The sequence below is a fragment of the Elephas maximus genome, chromosome 2 (assembly GCF_024166365.1).
Source record: "Elephas maximus indicus isolate mEleMax1 chromosome 2, mEleMax1 primary haplotype, whole genome shotgun sequence".
NCBI lineage: Eukaryota > Metazoa > Chordata > Mammalia > Proboscidea > Elephantidae > Elephas > Elephas maximus.
The window spans coordinates 165,741,728-165,757,765 of record NC_064820.1 but is presented as its reverse complement, the minus strand read 5'-3'; the positions used below and the strand labels follow the sequence as shown (position 1 = coordinate 165,757,765).

The 16,038-nt window shown below is 48.6% G+C and overlaps 1 protein-coding gene across 10 annotated transcripts in view; it reads right to left on the bottom strand.

Moving 5' to 3' along the window:
- The window catches only part of NDST1 (N-deacetylase and N-sulfotransferase 1), a 173,150-nt gene that overhangs the window by 80,659 nt on the left and 76,453 nt on the right, over nt 1–16,038 (bottom strand). For all 10 annotated transcript variants that reach the window (XM_049874084.1, XM_049874081.1, XM_049874080.1 and 7 more), the window contains 8 exons: nt 15,082–15,169; nt 13,618–13,772; nt 12,774–12,959; nt 10,432–10,560; nt 9,580–9,762; nt 7,751–7,847; nt 6,343–6,466; nt 3,477–3,651 (listed from right to left, as the gene is read on the bottom strand). In XM_049874084.1, coding sequence (XP_049730041.1) covers nt 3,477–3,651; nt 6,343–6,466; nt 7,751–7,847; nt 9,580–9,762; nt 10,432–10,560; nt 12,774–12,959; nt 13,618–13,772; nt 15,082–15,169 — 1,137 coding nt within the window. The remainder of the gene's footprint in view (nt 1–3,476; nt 3,652–6,342; nt 6,467–7,750; nt 7,848–9,579; nt 9,763–10,431; nt 10,561–12,773; nt 12,960–13,617; nt 13,773–15,081; nt 15,170–16,038) is intronic.

Below are 16,038 nucleotides of genomic sequence, written 5' to 3'. Positions count from 1 at the left end.
TGAGACTATGTTGGCATCTCCTGCCTGGAGGGGAGATGAGGGGGTAAAGAGGGTCAGAAGCTGGTAAAGTGGACACGAAAAAAGGGAGTGGAGGGAGACAGCGGGCTGTCTCATTAGGCGGAGAGTAATTGGGAGTATGTAACAATGAATTCTTCATTGCAAATACCTTCTTTCACCAACGTAAATGGCGACCATACACATGGACCTTGCCAGATGGAACACACAGAAATCAAATTCACTACATCTGTGGAAAGGGACGATGGAAAAGCTCAAGATCATCAGTCAGAACAAGGCCAAGGGCCGACTGTTGAACAGACCATCAATTGCTCATATGCAAGTTCCAGCTGAAACTGAAGAAAATCCGAGCAAGTCCACGAGAGCCAAAATATGACCTTGAGTCTATCCCACCTGAATTTAGAGACCATCTGAAGAATAGATTTCACGCATTGAACACTAGTGACCGAAGACCAGACAAGTTGTGGAATGATATCAAGGACATCATCCATGAAGAAAGCAAGAAGTCACTGAAAAGACAGGAAAGAAAGAAAAGACCAAGATGGATGTCAGAGGAGACTCTGAAACTTGCTCTTGAGCGTCGAGCAGCTAAAGCAAAAGAAGAATTGATGAAGTAAAAGAACTAAACAGAAGATTTCAAAGGGCGGCTCAGGAAGACAAAATAAAGTATTATAATGACATGTGCAAAGAGGTGGAGATGGAAAACCAAAAGGGAAGAACACGCTCGGCGTTTCTCAAGCTGAAATAACTGAAGAAAAAATTCAAGCCTTGAGTTGCAATAGTGAAGGATTCCATGGAGAAAATATTAAATGACAAACGAAGCATCAAAAGAAGACGGAAGGAATACACAGAGTCATTATACCAAAAAGAATTAGTCAGTATTCAATCATTTCAAGAGGTGGCATATGATCAGGAACCAATGGTGCTGAAAGAAGAAGTCCAAGCTGCTCTGAAGGCTTTGGTGAAAAACAAGGCTCCAGGAATTGATGGAATATCAATTGAGATGTTTCAACAAACAGATGCAGTGCTGGAGGTGCTCACTCATCTATGCCAAGAAATATGGAAGACAGCTTCCTGGCCAACTGACTGAAAGAGATCCATATTTATGCCTATTCCCAAGAAAGGTGATCCCACCGAATGTGGAAGTTATAGAACAATATCATTAATATCACACACAAGCAAAATTTTGCTGAAGATCATTCAAAAAAAATGGCTGCAGCAGTATATCGACAGGGAACTGCCAGAAATTCAGGCTGGTTTCAAAAGACAACGTGGAACCAGGGATATCATTGCTGATGTCAGATGGATCCTGGCTGAAAGCAGAGAATACCAGAAGGATGTTTAAAAAAAAAAAAAAAAATTTTTTTTTTTTGTGTTTACCAGTGTTTTATTGACTATGCAAAGGCATTGGACTGTGTGGATCATAACAAACTGTGGATAACACTGAGAACAATGGGAATTCCAGAAAACTGTGCTCATGAGGAACCTTTACATAGATCAAGAGGCAGTTGTTCGGACAGAACAAGGGGATACTGATTGGTTTAAAGTCAGGAAAGGTGTGCATCAGGGTTGTATTCTTTCACCATACCTATTTAATCTGTATGCTGAACAAATAATACGAGAAGCTGGACTATATGAAGAAGAACGGGGCATCAGGATTGGAGGAAGACTCATTAACAACCTGCATTAGGCAGATGACACAACCTTGCTTGCTGAAAAGTGAAGAGGACTTGAAGCACTTACTAATGAAGATCGAAGACCACAGCCTTCAGTATGGATTACACCTCAGCGTAAAGAAAACAAAAATCCTCACAACTGGACCAATGAGCAACATCATGATAAACAGAGAAAAGATGAAGTTGTCAAGGATTTCATTTTGCTTGGATCCACAATCAACAGCCAGGGAAGCAGCAGTCAAAAAATCAAAAGACGCGTTGCATTGGGAAAATCTGCTGCAAAGGATCTCTTTAAAGTGTTGAAGAGCAAAGATGTCACTCTGAAGACTAAGGTGCGCCTGACCCAAGCCATGGTATTTTCAATCACATCATATGCATGTGAAAGCTGGACAATGAATAAGGAAGGCCGAAGAGTTGACACCTTTGAATTGTGGTGCTGGTGAAGAATACTGAATATACCATGGACTGCCAAAAGAATGAACAAATCTGTCTTGGAAGAAGTGCGGCCAGAATGCTCCTTAGAGAGAAGGTTGGAGAGACTGCGTCTTACATACTTTGGACATGTTGTCAGGAGGGATCAGTCCCTGGAGAAGCACATCATGCTTGACAGAGTACAGGGTCAGCAGAAAAGAGGAAGACCCTCAACGAGGTGGATTGACACAGTGGCTGCAACAGTGAGCTGAAGCATAACAACGATTGTAAGGATGGCGCAGGACCGGGCAGTGTTTCGTTCTGTTGTGCACAGGGTCGCTTTGAGTCGGAACCCACTCGACAGCACCGAACAACAACAACAACAGCAAGGTGTATATAAGTTTTTGTGTGAGAGACTGACTTGATTTGTAAACTTTTACTTAAAGCACACACACAAAAAAAAAGCCTAGAGAAACCAGAGGAAGAGGGTGGCTTCCCCACCAGGCTCAGGAGGGGAGGTGGGGAAGAGAGGTCTGTGGGACCCGGGAGCAAGGAGGGTCTGGACCCTACCACCTGCCAACACTGCAGGGACACAGCAAGGCCCCCGAGAGAGAACGGTCTAGTGAAGCATCCATGTGAACAGGCTCAAGCGTGGCAGGGAGCTACTGAAAGTGGCCAGGCCTGAGAGGCCTTCCTATCCAGGCTGGTGGACTCCTCCCAAGTTACGAGGGGCTAAGGCCCAGGTAACACCCAACACCCTGGCATTGTGGCATAATCCCAGGAAGACTGACTGCAGGGGATGAACCCCCCTCAAAGGTCTGAGCTTAAGCTTCACTGTAAACCCAGTGGAATGGTCCTGAAAGTCAGGACTAAGTCAGGTCACAGAAATGGAAGTTCTGGTCCTTGTATACCTCCAGTAAGACCTAGGACTGGCGACCTCTCTAACCCGTATCACAGGGTGCGCTTTAACTTTCTCCCTGATCAGGTGTTTGCATCCTGGTCTTGTCCATCTCTGAATTCCCACTGCCACCCCTACCCTGGAGGCTATGGGGTATACGAGCCCAGACCACTGTTTGCCAAATCCAGGCTTCATCAAGGTGGAACCAGCCTCCACCTCTCGCTGGAGTCAGAGGCAGGAGCCCGGGTGAAACTGGCAAAGTAGGTAGTTAACTGTGGGCTGGGGTTCCACATGGATTTCTGCCAGTCTCCTCCCAGGTGGGCAGGCTCTTATTCTTCCTTACTACCAGGTACCTAGCTCAGAGCTGGTACATACTGGATGCTTAATAAATACTGGGGTGAATGAATGAATAGGTAACTGAGTGGTAGACAGCCTCCCAGCCAGTACGCAGGGACTCCATCCCAGCCCCGGCTTACCTGGTACCAGGAATAGGCCCGGTCTGCAGGGTTGATGAGGATGGTCAGGACCTTGGCCTTGGGCAACAGGGCAGCTGCCCGGCGGGGCGCCACTTCTGAATCAAAGTAGTTGGCGCTTTTCTCAAAGTAGAAGTCGGAGGTGGTGTTGGAGGGGATGGGGAAGAACTCCATGTACCTGTGGGAAGCCCAGGGAGGGGGTTCACAAGCACGACTCATAAGGAGGGGCCTGAGGAATGCAGCGTGAGAGGCTGGGATGGGGGTAGAACTTCCTCAGAAACAAGTGGGAAACATCGCTCCCATCCAAACAAGGACCAGTCGGGATTCCTTGACAGCAACGGCCATTCGGCAGCCTCCCTTTTCCGAATTCATTCCTTTTCAGGGGAGACCTTAGGGTCAGAAGAATCTTAAGACATATGGGTATGATGTGGTCTCTGGGCATGGGAAGGAGTTGTCATTCAATCCTAAATGCTGGCATCCCACCCACCCCATCCCCTGCCAAGTCCAATGCACCCGTTATAGGGCCCTAACTCTCTCTTTCTCTAGGGGGCGAGCTGGGACTCAGAGAGCCTCCACCTCTGATGGAGAGCGGGCCAGCACCTAGGGTAGGTACCGCCCTTTTCTGCTTCCAGAGGGCAGGGTCTCCACCCTGAGCTGGGCAGCACTTTCTGGGCTGTCACTGTAAACCAGAAGACCAAGGAAGGGCTGGGGTCACCTCCTGCCACCCAGTCCCCCTTCTGGAGCCTGCTGTGGGTGGGCCTGGCAGTCTTTCAGACAAACCTCCCTCATCCCACCCAGGGTGACTGTCCACACCAGTCCTTTGGGACCACCTGTGGGTTGAGGATCCCTCTGTAAACTAAATGAACACTCCAGACTCTCCCAGGGACACTTATGAAAAATTAGAGGCGTAACTTCAGAGGCTCATGAGAACCAAAGCCCACCCTAGCTGAGGGGTCTATAGAATCCCTACTCCACCCTGGGGGCTGGCTGGATTCCTGCACCCTGCCTAGAGCCACCTACTAAATCGAAACCTCAGGAATAGGGCCTAGCAATCTATATCTCTTTCATCTTTCTGAATTTTTTTTTTTTTTAATAAAATAGCATCTGTATGTCTATAATACCTAAATCAAGAAAGTTCTAAAAACAGATAATTTTTTTTCCCTAAGTTTGTAGCAAAAGTCGGCTGGCAGCAAAACTGGACCAAATTATGGGCAAATCTGCTGCAAAAAGATCTCTTCAAAGTGTTAAAAGGCAAAGATGTCACTTTGAGGACTAAGGTGTGCCTAATCCAAGCCATGAAATTTTCATCACCTCATATGCATGGGAAAGCAGGACAATGAATAAGGAAGACCAAAGAATTGACACCTTTGAATTGTGGTGTTGGCAAAGAATATTGAATATACCACAGACTGCCAGAAGAACGAACAAATCTGTCTTGGACGAAGTACAGCCAGAGTGTTCCTTAGAAGTGAGGATGGTGAGACTTTGTCTGACATACTTTGAACATGTTCTCAGGAGGGACCAGTACCTGGAGAACAACGTCATGTTTGGTAAAGTAGGGGGTCATCAAAAAAGAAGACCCTCAACAGATGGACTGACACAGTGACTGCAACAATGGGCTCAAACATAGCAACGACTGTGAGCATGGCACAGGACCAGGCGGTGTTTCCTTCTGTTGTACATAGGGTTGCTATGAGTCAGAACCAACTCGGCACCCAACAATAACAACAGTGTAACTATTAATATATTTTACTACATGTTACTGTATTTGCTAAAGGAGTGCTGCCCTAGGCCCTGCTGGAGGTGTTGCTAAATATACAGTATCACACCATATTACCTTTCTAAAATCCAAAAAATTCTGACTTCCAATAACACATCTAGACACAACAGGTTTTAGACAACAGACTGTGGGTATGTTAGAGAAATAGATGATAGCTAGATTAGATAAAATACAGACAATAGAAAGACCTAAACCCAAAAACCAAACCCGCTGCCATCGAGTCGATTCCAAGTCATAGCGGCCCTATAGGACAGAGTAGAACTGCCCCATAGGGTTTCCAAGAAGCACCTGGTGGATTTGAACTGCCGACCTTTTGGTTAGCAGCCGCAGCACTTAACCACTACGCCACCGGGGTTTCCAACAGAAAGACAGACAGGCAAAAAAAAAAGAAAAATATACCCAGAGAAATATCAAAAAACAAATAGGACATGGCCCATAATCTCTCCACCAAGCTAGCTCACTGACATAAAAATAAAAATAGCAATATATGTATAAGGTGAGAAAAGTCATATAGTAAAGAAAGATACCAACTGGAAAATTAGACAGTAAAACAATCCCCGAGCTGGTCCCCCACACCCACCCTAAGGTGACCTCTGTTGACATGGTCCAGTAGGAAGCTGTAATTTTAACCACCTCCCAGGGCAAGTCCCTGAAGGCCAGGCAGCCAGCCCACAAGAACACCTCCTGCCCCATGGTCAGCCTAACACGGTGGTAAGGGCCAGCTCTCGGTCAGGACATTCAGATTTTAGCCCCTGCTGTACCCAGCTCTCAGGCCCTTGGATGAGTCCCTCTCCTCTGGGACTCAGGGTGTTCCTGTTCAAGCAAAGTGGGGGGCTGGACTCCAACTCCCAGTGGTCTGACTTCAGGTGATAATGCAAAGGGGCAAAGGGCTTCCTCATTGAGCGTTCTGTCTAGGACAAGGCTCCAACATTGTGACCCAAGGGTTACTGTGCTTTGTCCCTGTTTACAGGAACTCCAGCTGCGCGTGAACAAGAGCCAGCTGCTTCCTGCTGTGGCCACTGTAGACCGCCTCCTGGGGAGGCCCGTGGTGGCCTTCCCATCCTGCTGTGGACAGAAAGACCCACTCACCAGTCGATGCCTTTGTGATAGTTGTGGCCGTTAAAAAACTGGATCTCCTCAAAGGTCTCAGAGCTGGGGTAGTTGCTGCTCAGGTCCGGGTGCATGCCCAGGAACAGGTAGAGAGCTGTTGTGCCTGTGGGAGGGGGACACAGCTGAGACCCAGGGCCCAGCCTCCAAGAAGAAAAGGGAGAGAGGAGGCAACACACAGAATAGGGAGTCTGAAAACCTGGGTTCTGGTCCTAGCCCTCCATTACTCCCTGGGAGACCCTGGGTAAGTCCCTTCCTCTCTGGGCCCTAGTGTCCTCACCTGTACAATAAAGGAATTCTATTAAACCCAGGATGAGAAATATATGGCACGCATGTGGACACCCCAACTCCTGTACCCTCTGTCCACTACACAGCAGATTCGAACTGCTGACCTCTGTAGATATCACTAATCCATCACAGCACTGTTCATCACTAAAGAAGGACTCAGCCTCAGATCCTCACCACTCCACTCCACAGCCACATCCAATTGATTACTGTCTCCTCACAATCCCAGGACTAGATGGTTTGCATTGGTTCTTTCCAGCCTCTGCCCTCTCTGGCACTTAGAAGAAGGTTGGAGAATGGAGAGCTCCAGACCCTCCAGTTCTGTTGACATGAAATTCTTGAAGGGCCAAGAAATCTAGCTCAGATATCTCCTCCTCTGGGTGCCCTCCCCACACTTGAGCTCCCTCCTCCATCACAGTCCTGGGGAGTTCATTCATTCCCCGTGGTGTGAGTCCATGGTTTATCTGCTATATAAACCACACATCTGGAAGATCCCAGAAGAGGAAGAGGCTGTAGAATTTCAAGATTAAAAGTATAAACTTTGGGGTCACAAATACCAGGGTTCAAGACCCGAAGCTGCCATTTCCTAACTGAATGTGTTTGAGGAAGCCACTTAACTTCTCCAAAATTTTATTTCCTTGTCTGTAAAACAGGAGTACCCATTCATGACTTACAGGGTGTGTAGATGGCAAATATTCAGCAATCATGTCATCACTTCTTTCTGCACCTCTGACAGATCTGACTAATTGATCACAGTTCCCTTGGCACTGAACTAGTTTTGTCTGGCGCTGCTCGGACTTGCAGAGCAGCAGATCTGGGCTTCTCTGCTTAAACTCAGAGACTCCCAGGAGGATATACGGAAAGGTCCCTGAATCTGTGACTCAGGACAGACAGGAGAATTCTGTATCCACCCCTATCCCAGCTTCTACCCTCTTCCCACCTACATACAGACAAGCAATTCATGTTTACGCCAACTTCACTCCTACTTCCTGGGGAAGAGGGAGGTTAGCGGGGACCAGAGAAAACAGGGCAAGACAGTTCCCAGAATTTTGTGGCTGAGACAGCAGGAAGTGCGAGAGGCTAGGTCAAGAGTGGAGAGACCTGCCTGTTTTCTGGGGGCCAATGATGAGGAGCTTCGGGAAGCGGTCACACGTCTTCTCCTTCGACCAGATGTCTTTGTGGCGCTTGTCCTCACAGGGGTCCTAAAGCAATGGTCAAAGAGGCATGACGGGGGTCCAAAAACCAATGAATGGATTCCAGCGCACGTGGATATGTGGCTTTTACAGCCCTGCCTGACAAGGATAATAGTTACATGTGTCCTTGTCACATCCCCACCTCAGGACGCTAAGCTCCTTGCAGGCAGGGACCATTTCTGGCACGTCTCATGCAACCCCACAGACCCTAGCAAAACGCGCAGCTCCATGCTTGGCACATAATAGGAACTCATGAACACTTGCTGAATTTAGCTGGACGAGCTATGTCTGAGCCAAGGGTCAGCAAACTTTTTCTGTAAAGTTTAGTAAATATGTTAATAGCTTAGGCTTTGCGTATCATCCGGTCTCTGTTGCAACTCCTCAACTCTTCTGTTGTAGCATAAAAACAGCCACAGATAATATATAAAAGAATAAGCATGGCTATGTTCCAATAAAACTTTGTTTACAAAAACAGATGAGAGTCAGGATTTGGCCCAGGAACCATGGTTTGTGGACACCTGGTCTGAACTATGACTGCTGCTTCTGCTTCCACGGGCAGGCTTCCTCAAGAACTATCCCCCCAAAATCTTCGCATCATTCCCTTTCCCATGGCTCAGAGCCTGCTGGAGACAGAAGGGGCATGAGGGATTATCCAAGAGTCTAACCAAGGCAGGGCAGTCATCTTCTCATCATCTACACCACGCTCTGACAGTTTTTGAACACCTTTTTCCCCCCGGAATTCAGAAATATTTTAATACAATCAAAGTACAGCCATGAAGTCGCATTCAATCCACTGAATATACTCAAGGTATTAATAAAAAGATTATAGATCTTTATTCACTACCTTAACATAATTAGAGTATCTGGATCTTATAGATGAGACGAATCATCATATTCGCTCATATTTGCACTGCTAGGCAAACAGCAGTAAGTTAATCTATGGACTGTGATAAGGGGACCTCGGTCCTTTTTGATTTGAAGCCTAAGTATCAAAAATTCATGTGTTCTTTTCCTTTTTTAAATACCCTAATACTTGAATCCTAGGAAGAACAGTCAACCAATTTCAGGCAAGATAATGAGATTTTTATACAACTCTGATTTGAAAAAGAATATCTTAGCCAAGACCGTACATACTTTAACATCCAGATACCTATGGATTCATATAAAGACAGTAATAAAAATGTCAATGCAAGTTTTATATTGTATTCCTCAGTAGAGAACATAATAGGTTCTTGGAGTAAAACATTATTTTCAAATCCGAAAACACGGCCGAGAGGGTAGGATTCTGATGCAGGATTTACGTGTAGAAGATGGTGTAGGTATAAAACACGTGATAATACATAAAAATCAGTATCATGGCCAGTTTACTTAAACTTCTGTTTTTACCGTGCTGCAAGCTTTTAAAAAATTTAAAAATCCTACTGATATTAAATCTATTGGTAGCAGTAGTGTAAAGAGGCTGAACTCTGTCTTTAGGAAGCTGCAGATGAGTGTGCATGTACACAGGACTGTGTGGGGAGGTGTGCACATGGACACGCGTGCATATGTGTGCACGGGAGCAAGTGAATGTACTCACTCCAGTGAGCAAGTACACACCTGAGTTACATTCGAGTGTGACTGTGAGGTGTGAAGGGCCCAGGCCCTTGAGCCCATTTCTGGAATATGTGCCTGTGAGCAGGTGGGTATTCCATCCCTCTACCAAGGCACCCAGGCCACCCTGCCCTGCCATCCCTCCACCGACCTGCCAGAGGGGGTCCTTCTCTTCAGAGAAGATCTGGAAGTACTTCTGGGCCAGCTGCACCGGGGGCAGAGTCTGTAGCCGGAGGTTGGTCCAGGAGTGCAGGAAACGCACCAGGTGCTTAAAGGTGTATAGACCCAGGCGGTCATTCCCATAGTTGGACAGGTGCGTCATGAAGATGCTGATCTGTTCCCGCGGAGGGAGGAGGGAGGCCAGTCAGCATCTGGAGCCACCCTTGCCCTCACGTCTGAGCCTTCTGACACTGCCTCAGGTGCAGGGCCACCAATGATCAGGTCAAGGTATGCTGGGGCTGTCACCAAACTACGGCACAGCCAGGCGTGAATCCACCAACTATCACAACCCAGAAATGGGAAGCTGACCCAAAGTGGGAGTTACCTGTGTTTTCGTTTTTTTTTTGGAGGGTGGGATGCATGGAAGATAAGGAGTACTCAGTTACCCATAAGCCGAGTAACAACACACACCTGGTAGTTATTTAATATTATTTAAGCATGGATAGCTGTTTTTATTTTACGAGAAGGAAAGAGAGACTCAAAAAGCTCAGGTGAATAGTAATACATATGCACGCTTATGAGCAAATACTGAAAAGAGAACCTGAACAAAAATGTTAATGCTATTATATTCAAGTGTAAGATTATGAAAGAAAAGAGAGCTCAGGTGCCTCAACCAAGGCCACTCTGCAGAGGACAGACGGAGACAGGGCTGGAGAGTGTCCCCAGGGCCCAGCCCCGCACTCCCACATCCACCTTGTCCCCAAGTGCAGGCCAGCCTGCCTGAGCTGCAGACACCGGTCCGGCACCCCCACCTCACACCAGCCCCGGGTTGTGGAGCACTCACAGGATTGAGGAGCACGGTGAGGAAGAGCTCGCCCCCGTTGATGATCTTGTCCAGCTCGCTGGAGCCGCCAGGGTACTCGTTGTAGAAGATGGTGTGTGTGAAGAGGCCGCAGGTCTGCCGTGGGAGGACCTGGGGATGGGGTTGGGGAGAGGAGCTGTGGCATCTGTAAGGCCAGACAGCAGTGGGAGCACCCTTCCTCAGGAAAAGGCTGTCTCCTCAGAAAGCCAGCCTCCCGTGTGACCGCAAAGAGCAAGGATGTGGCCTGTTCTCATCTCCTCTCACAGCCCCCACCCTTGGGGGTCCTCTCCCCCAAAGACCCTCTGAAGCCTCCGAACCACCCACTTCTGTGAGCCCACAGGCCCTTGCCATTTTACATACTTCATTGCTATCCTCTGAACAAGAAGAACAGACCCAAGTAACGGAGACAGGGAAGTGAGAATGTTTCTGAGAGCTCAGACCATTTGCCCAGCAAGGAGTTTTATAGGAGTTCCTGGTACCGAACAGGTTCACGGTCAGTTGGTGAATGGATGAATAAATATATGAACAAACCCTGCACTTCCACAGCTGCCCCATCTGGGCTAATGACAACGCATCCTTCTGGTGGCTCAGGCCAAAAACCTTGGAGCCATCCTTGACTCCTCTCTTTCTCGCATACCCTACATCCAACTGTTGGCTCTATGTCATGGATTGAATAGTGTCCCCCAGAAATATGCATCAACTTGGCTAGGCCATGATTCCCAGTACTGTGTGGTTGTCCTCCATTTTGTGATCCGATGTAATTGTCCTATGCGTTGTAAATCCTAATCTCTCCCTGTGGTTAATGAGGCAAGATTAGGTTATGTTAAAGAGGATTAGGGTGGGATGCAACACCCTTATGCAGGTCACATTCCTGAAATTCCCTAGGGTGTGGCCTGCATCACCATTTATCTTACAAGACATAAAGGAGAGAAAAGTGACCAAAGAGACAGGGAACTCCTACCACTGGAACAGTGGTTAAGAGCTTGGCTCCTAACAACAAGATCAGCAGTTCGAATCCACCAGCTACTCCTTCGAAACCCTACAGGAAAGCTCTACTCCGTCCACAGGGTCACTACAAGTCGAAATCAACTTAACAGCAACAGGTTTTTTTTTTTAACCACCAAGAAAGAAGACCCGGGAGCAAAGTATGTCCATTAGACCCAGGATCCCTGTGCTGACAAACTCCTAGATTCTGGGGAAGACTGATGGCGAGGGCCTTCCCCTAAAGCCAACAGAGATAGTAAGACTTCCCCTCAAGCTGGTGCCCTGAATTTGGACTTCTGGCCTCCTAAACCATGAGAGAAAAAAACTTCTGTTTGTTAAAGCCACTGTGGTATTTCTGTTATAGCAGTACTAGATAACTAAGACCCTCTACCTTCAAGACAAGATAGACTATCCTCACATCCCAACATCACATCCTGATCCAGGCTACCACCATCTCTCCTCTGGATGACTGTGGTGGCCACCTGCCAGGTTCCCTGCTTCCACCTGTGCCTCCTACAGTCTCTGTTCCATACAGCAGGCAGAGTGATGGAAATCCTTTTAAAATATTAGTCAGATCGGAACACTCAATACCTTCCCATATCAGACTAAAAGCTAATGCCCATCCAATGGCCCCACGTGGCCCTGAGTGATCCACCCATCACCCCTCTGACCTCATCTCTTACCAGGCTCCCCCTCCAGCCACACTGGCCTAGTTGGTCCTCAATCACACCCAGCACAGCCCTGCCTCAGGACCTTTGCACTTGTTGTCCTCTCTGCCTTGAATGCTCTTCCCTCAAATAGCAGCATGGCTCATTCCCAGGAAGGCCTTCCCTAACTACCTCATTTAAAATAGTTTCTCCTCTTCCCACAGCACTCTCTACCTCCCCTCCCAGCTTGATTTGTCTCCATGGCACTTACCACCATCTGACCGTTACATACCTCACATATTTACAAGCACAATGTCTGTCTCCTGCTCCTGGAATGTTAAGTCTATGAGCACAGGATTTTTGTCATTTTGTTCATGTCTGTGTTCCCAGTGCTTAGAACAGGGACAGACATACAGAAGTTCAGGGAAAATTACTGAATGAGCAAACCAGTGCATGACACAGAGGCCTGTCCCAGGTCCTCACTGGAGCTGTCTGGGCCAGCTTTAAAGAATGCTAACTCCTGATCCCTGTTCATCACAAAAGCTAACAGGAGCTCGTGAAATGGGCCAGACTGGCAGCCCACCTTCCTCGGAGTGAGAGCCTCAGGGCAGGCTGCCCATGACAGTGTGTGCATACAGGCCAGGCCAGGCGGGCCCGTGTCTCCCCGCCTCCCGGCTGCCAGGGCCCACTTACCATGATGCCGTTGTGGATGAAGCCGCGGCGATAGCGGGCTGGCTTCAGGTGAGGGTACTCCTCTGTGCTGGTCACGCGGATGCTCCACACCTGCTTCCAGGCCTCATACAGTTGCACATGCACAGGGTACACGCCCGAGTGGTGGGGTGCCACGGCATACCCCATGTCTGTGGGAATGCCGTGCTCCTGTGGAGAGAAGGGTCAGGGCAGGGTGAGCATGGGGCTCCTTCCCCTCTGGGCTTTAGTTTCTCCTTTGGAGAACGGGAGAGAGAAACCAGAAGCTAGAACATCAGGGCAGCTGGGCCAGATGGAGAAGGGAGGTGCCCAGAGTCCACAGTGACTGGCAGAGCAGGGCTAGTGCCCAGGTCTCCTGACTCTCAGTCCAGTGTTCATGCCCACCCTCCTCCAGCACAGAGGACTCAAGCACCTAGTGGTGAAGGACAAAGACGGGGCTTTTCCTGCCTTCTCTTGGCTCTAGTTGGCCTTATTCCCTCCTAAGTACCTCCTCAGCTTCCAGAAGATACCCACCCTAGCCTAAAGGTAAGAGCTTGGGCTCAGGAAACAGCCAAGTTTGGGTTTAAGTCCTGGCTGGCTTCTCCTTAGCTGGTGTGACCTCCTTGAGCCTCAGTTTCTCGTCTATAAAATGGGGCTATCAATACCTGCCCCTTGGGGGTCTCTGTGAGGCTTCAACGAGACAGTGTCTATAAGGGAAGCTAGCCCTAGCCCTAGCACAGAGATGTTAACCAAAAGCTGTCAGACCCGCTGCAAAAGCAGCCAGAGAGCAGCAGTCTGGACCCGGGCAGCCCCCAGCCCCCGGCTCTGCCCTGTAGGGAATCTTACTCACGACAGCGAACTTCTTGTTCAGGGCCATCTGCTCGGCCAGCACGGACTGGTTGTGGAAGAGATGGGGCTGCATGTGGCTCCACATGTGCGGAAACCACCAGAACTCCTTCACGTACGACAGCAGCAGGTCGTCCCCAGCGTCCTCGGCGTCAGTACCTGCAGCCCAGCAGAGGCAGCTGAGCCGGCCCACCCGGCCATGAGGCCCCCCAGCCTGGGCCCAGCCCCAGACGCGTCATCTGGGCTATAGCACAGGAGCGGCCAGAGCCCCAGTCCGGAGCTCTAGGTTCCAGTCCAGAATGTGCCCTTGACCAAGTCCTTCTCCTCTCTGGGCCCTTGTGCCTCATCTGCGCAATGTAGGGTTTGTAGTCAATTGCCTCAAAGGTTCCTTCCAGCTTTCACCTGCCTGTTCTTATCCTCTTCCTATTTTTCCATTAGGTCATTTGTCTTTTACTTATTGATTTGTAGAAGCTCTTTATATATGATAGGATATTTACTCCTCTGTCTAATGTACATTATTACAATCACCTCCGATATATTAAGAGTTGATAATATAATACGTATTGTCTCCTATTTGGCTCTGGAGCTATATTGCCCAGATTTCCCCCAGAATTATTAACTAATAGAGTTTTGCCTAGAATTCAAGAAAGGATATCTTCACTGTGCCCTGAGTAGAAGTCAGCTAGAGGGAACGGCCACTGAAGATGACCTGCTGAGGGTTGCTCCCTCTTGCCCAATCCCTGAGGGCAGGGTATGAGGAACCTGGGAGAGTCCAAAAGTAGAAGGAAGGCATGAACCATTCAACCCACAGCCCACAACCTTGACTCTTACAACCTTACAGTGACAGTAGTCATCTTAGGTAAGTACAGTTACACAACATTTTTACTTTCTATACTGTGTATTTCTATACTGTTCTTAAAATTCAAACAAATTTATGTATAAGCAGAAACATCACAAATAATTTTAAAAGGTAAGGGGTTGCATGGGAGTCAGGAGGGAGAAGATGCCCCAACCAGGACAGCACAACCCGAAAGCCTCAGGGAGGGACGAGTGGAAACCCATGTTGCTGTTACCTTGAAATGGCCACTGCCTGGGCTGACTGCTCTTGTGGGCTGTTGGCTCTGGGGAGGCCAAAACCAAAAACCAAACCCAATGCTGCTGAGTCGATTCCGACTCATAGCGACCCTATAGGACAGAGTAGAACTGCCCCATAGAGTTTTCAAGGAGCACCTGGCAGATTCAAACTGCCGACACTTTGGTTAACAGCCACAGCACTTAACAACTACGCCACTGGGGAGGCCAGAGGAGTCAAATTCGCTCCTAATGTGAGTCGGGATTGAATCGACGGCACTGGGTTTTGGGTGGGTCTGTAAACCCACTGCTGCCCTTTGTGGCACAGTGCTCTGAGGGTCTGGATGTCGATAAGCCCCTGGAAGTTGCTTGTGGCGGCAGGGCCAGGCCCACTTACCTGTATGGAAGAATTTCCCTGAGTAGCCCAGGTTGAAGGTGAAGTTTGGGATGTGTGCGCGGAGTTCATTCTGTGTGTCAAACAGGGCCTGGCAGAGAAAAGGGGAGAAAATGGTGAGGGCAGGCCAGGAGCATCCTGCAACTCCCACTGAGGGCCCAGGAAGGGTCCTGCTGCTGCACGACCGGCTACAGAGTGTGCAGGGCCCAGATCAAAACGAAAATATAGAGCCCCTTGTTAAAAAAGTATTCAGAATTTCAAGATGGCGGCAGCAGAGCATGGAACCGTATGCTCTTCTGAGTGTAGGCCCTGAGTGGCTGCACAGGTCTCATGTCCATGAGCCCAGCCCTGAGCTGCCACCTCCACCAGACTCTGGCAAGAAAAGCCCTAGATCCAGCCAGTCACTGCTATGCGTCCTTAAGAAAGCTTCATCACTTGTCTAGGCCTCGGTTTTCCCAACTGTAAAGGGGGACAATAATATCTCCCTCATGGGGCTCTTGGGCGAACTAAAAGAGTGATTGTGTGGAAAACTGCCTGACGTATGCTAAGTAACGAAAAATGGGAGCCGCTGCTGTGTCTGGGCTCACTGCCACTGTGTGCTGCTCTGTGCCTGTCTGTCAGATGTGGAGGGTTTCTCCTCCTTGCAGGGCTGATATCCAAGGACCATGACTTTTCCCAAGATGCCCGGGGTACCCTGCCATGCAAGGTCCCAATGCACAGCATACCCAGTGCTTTGCAAGTCAACGATGGGATGTTGACGCTTCTGAGACAAATGCTCAGTTATACTCTGGGTTTAGGATTGAAAAAAAAAAAAAAATCCCTCTCCTGAATGACTCACAAGGCTGCTAAGAAACCTTCAAGATCCTAATTTCTGAAGGCTTTGCAAACTAAAAGTCCTGGCCCTCCTGGGGCAGCCCTGTCACCACCATCATCCTACGGAGGCTGTGCACTGCCTGGCAG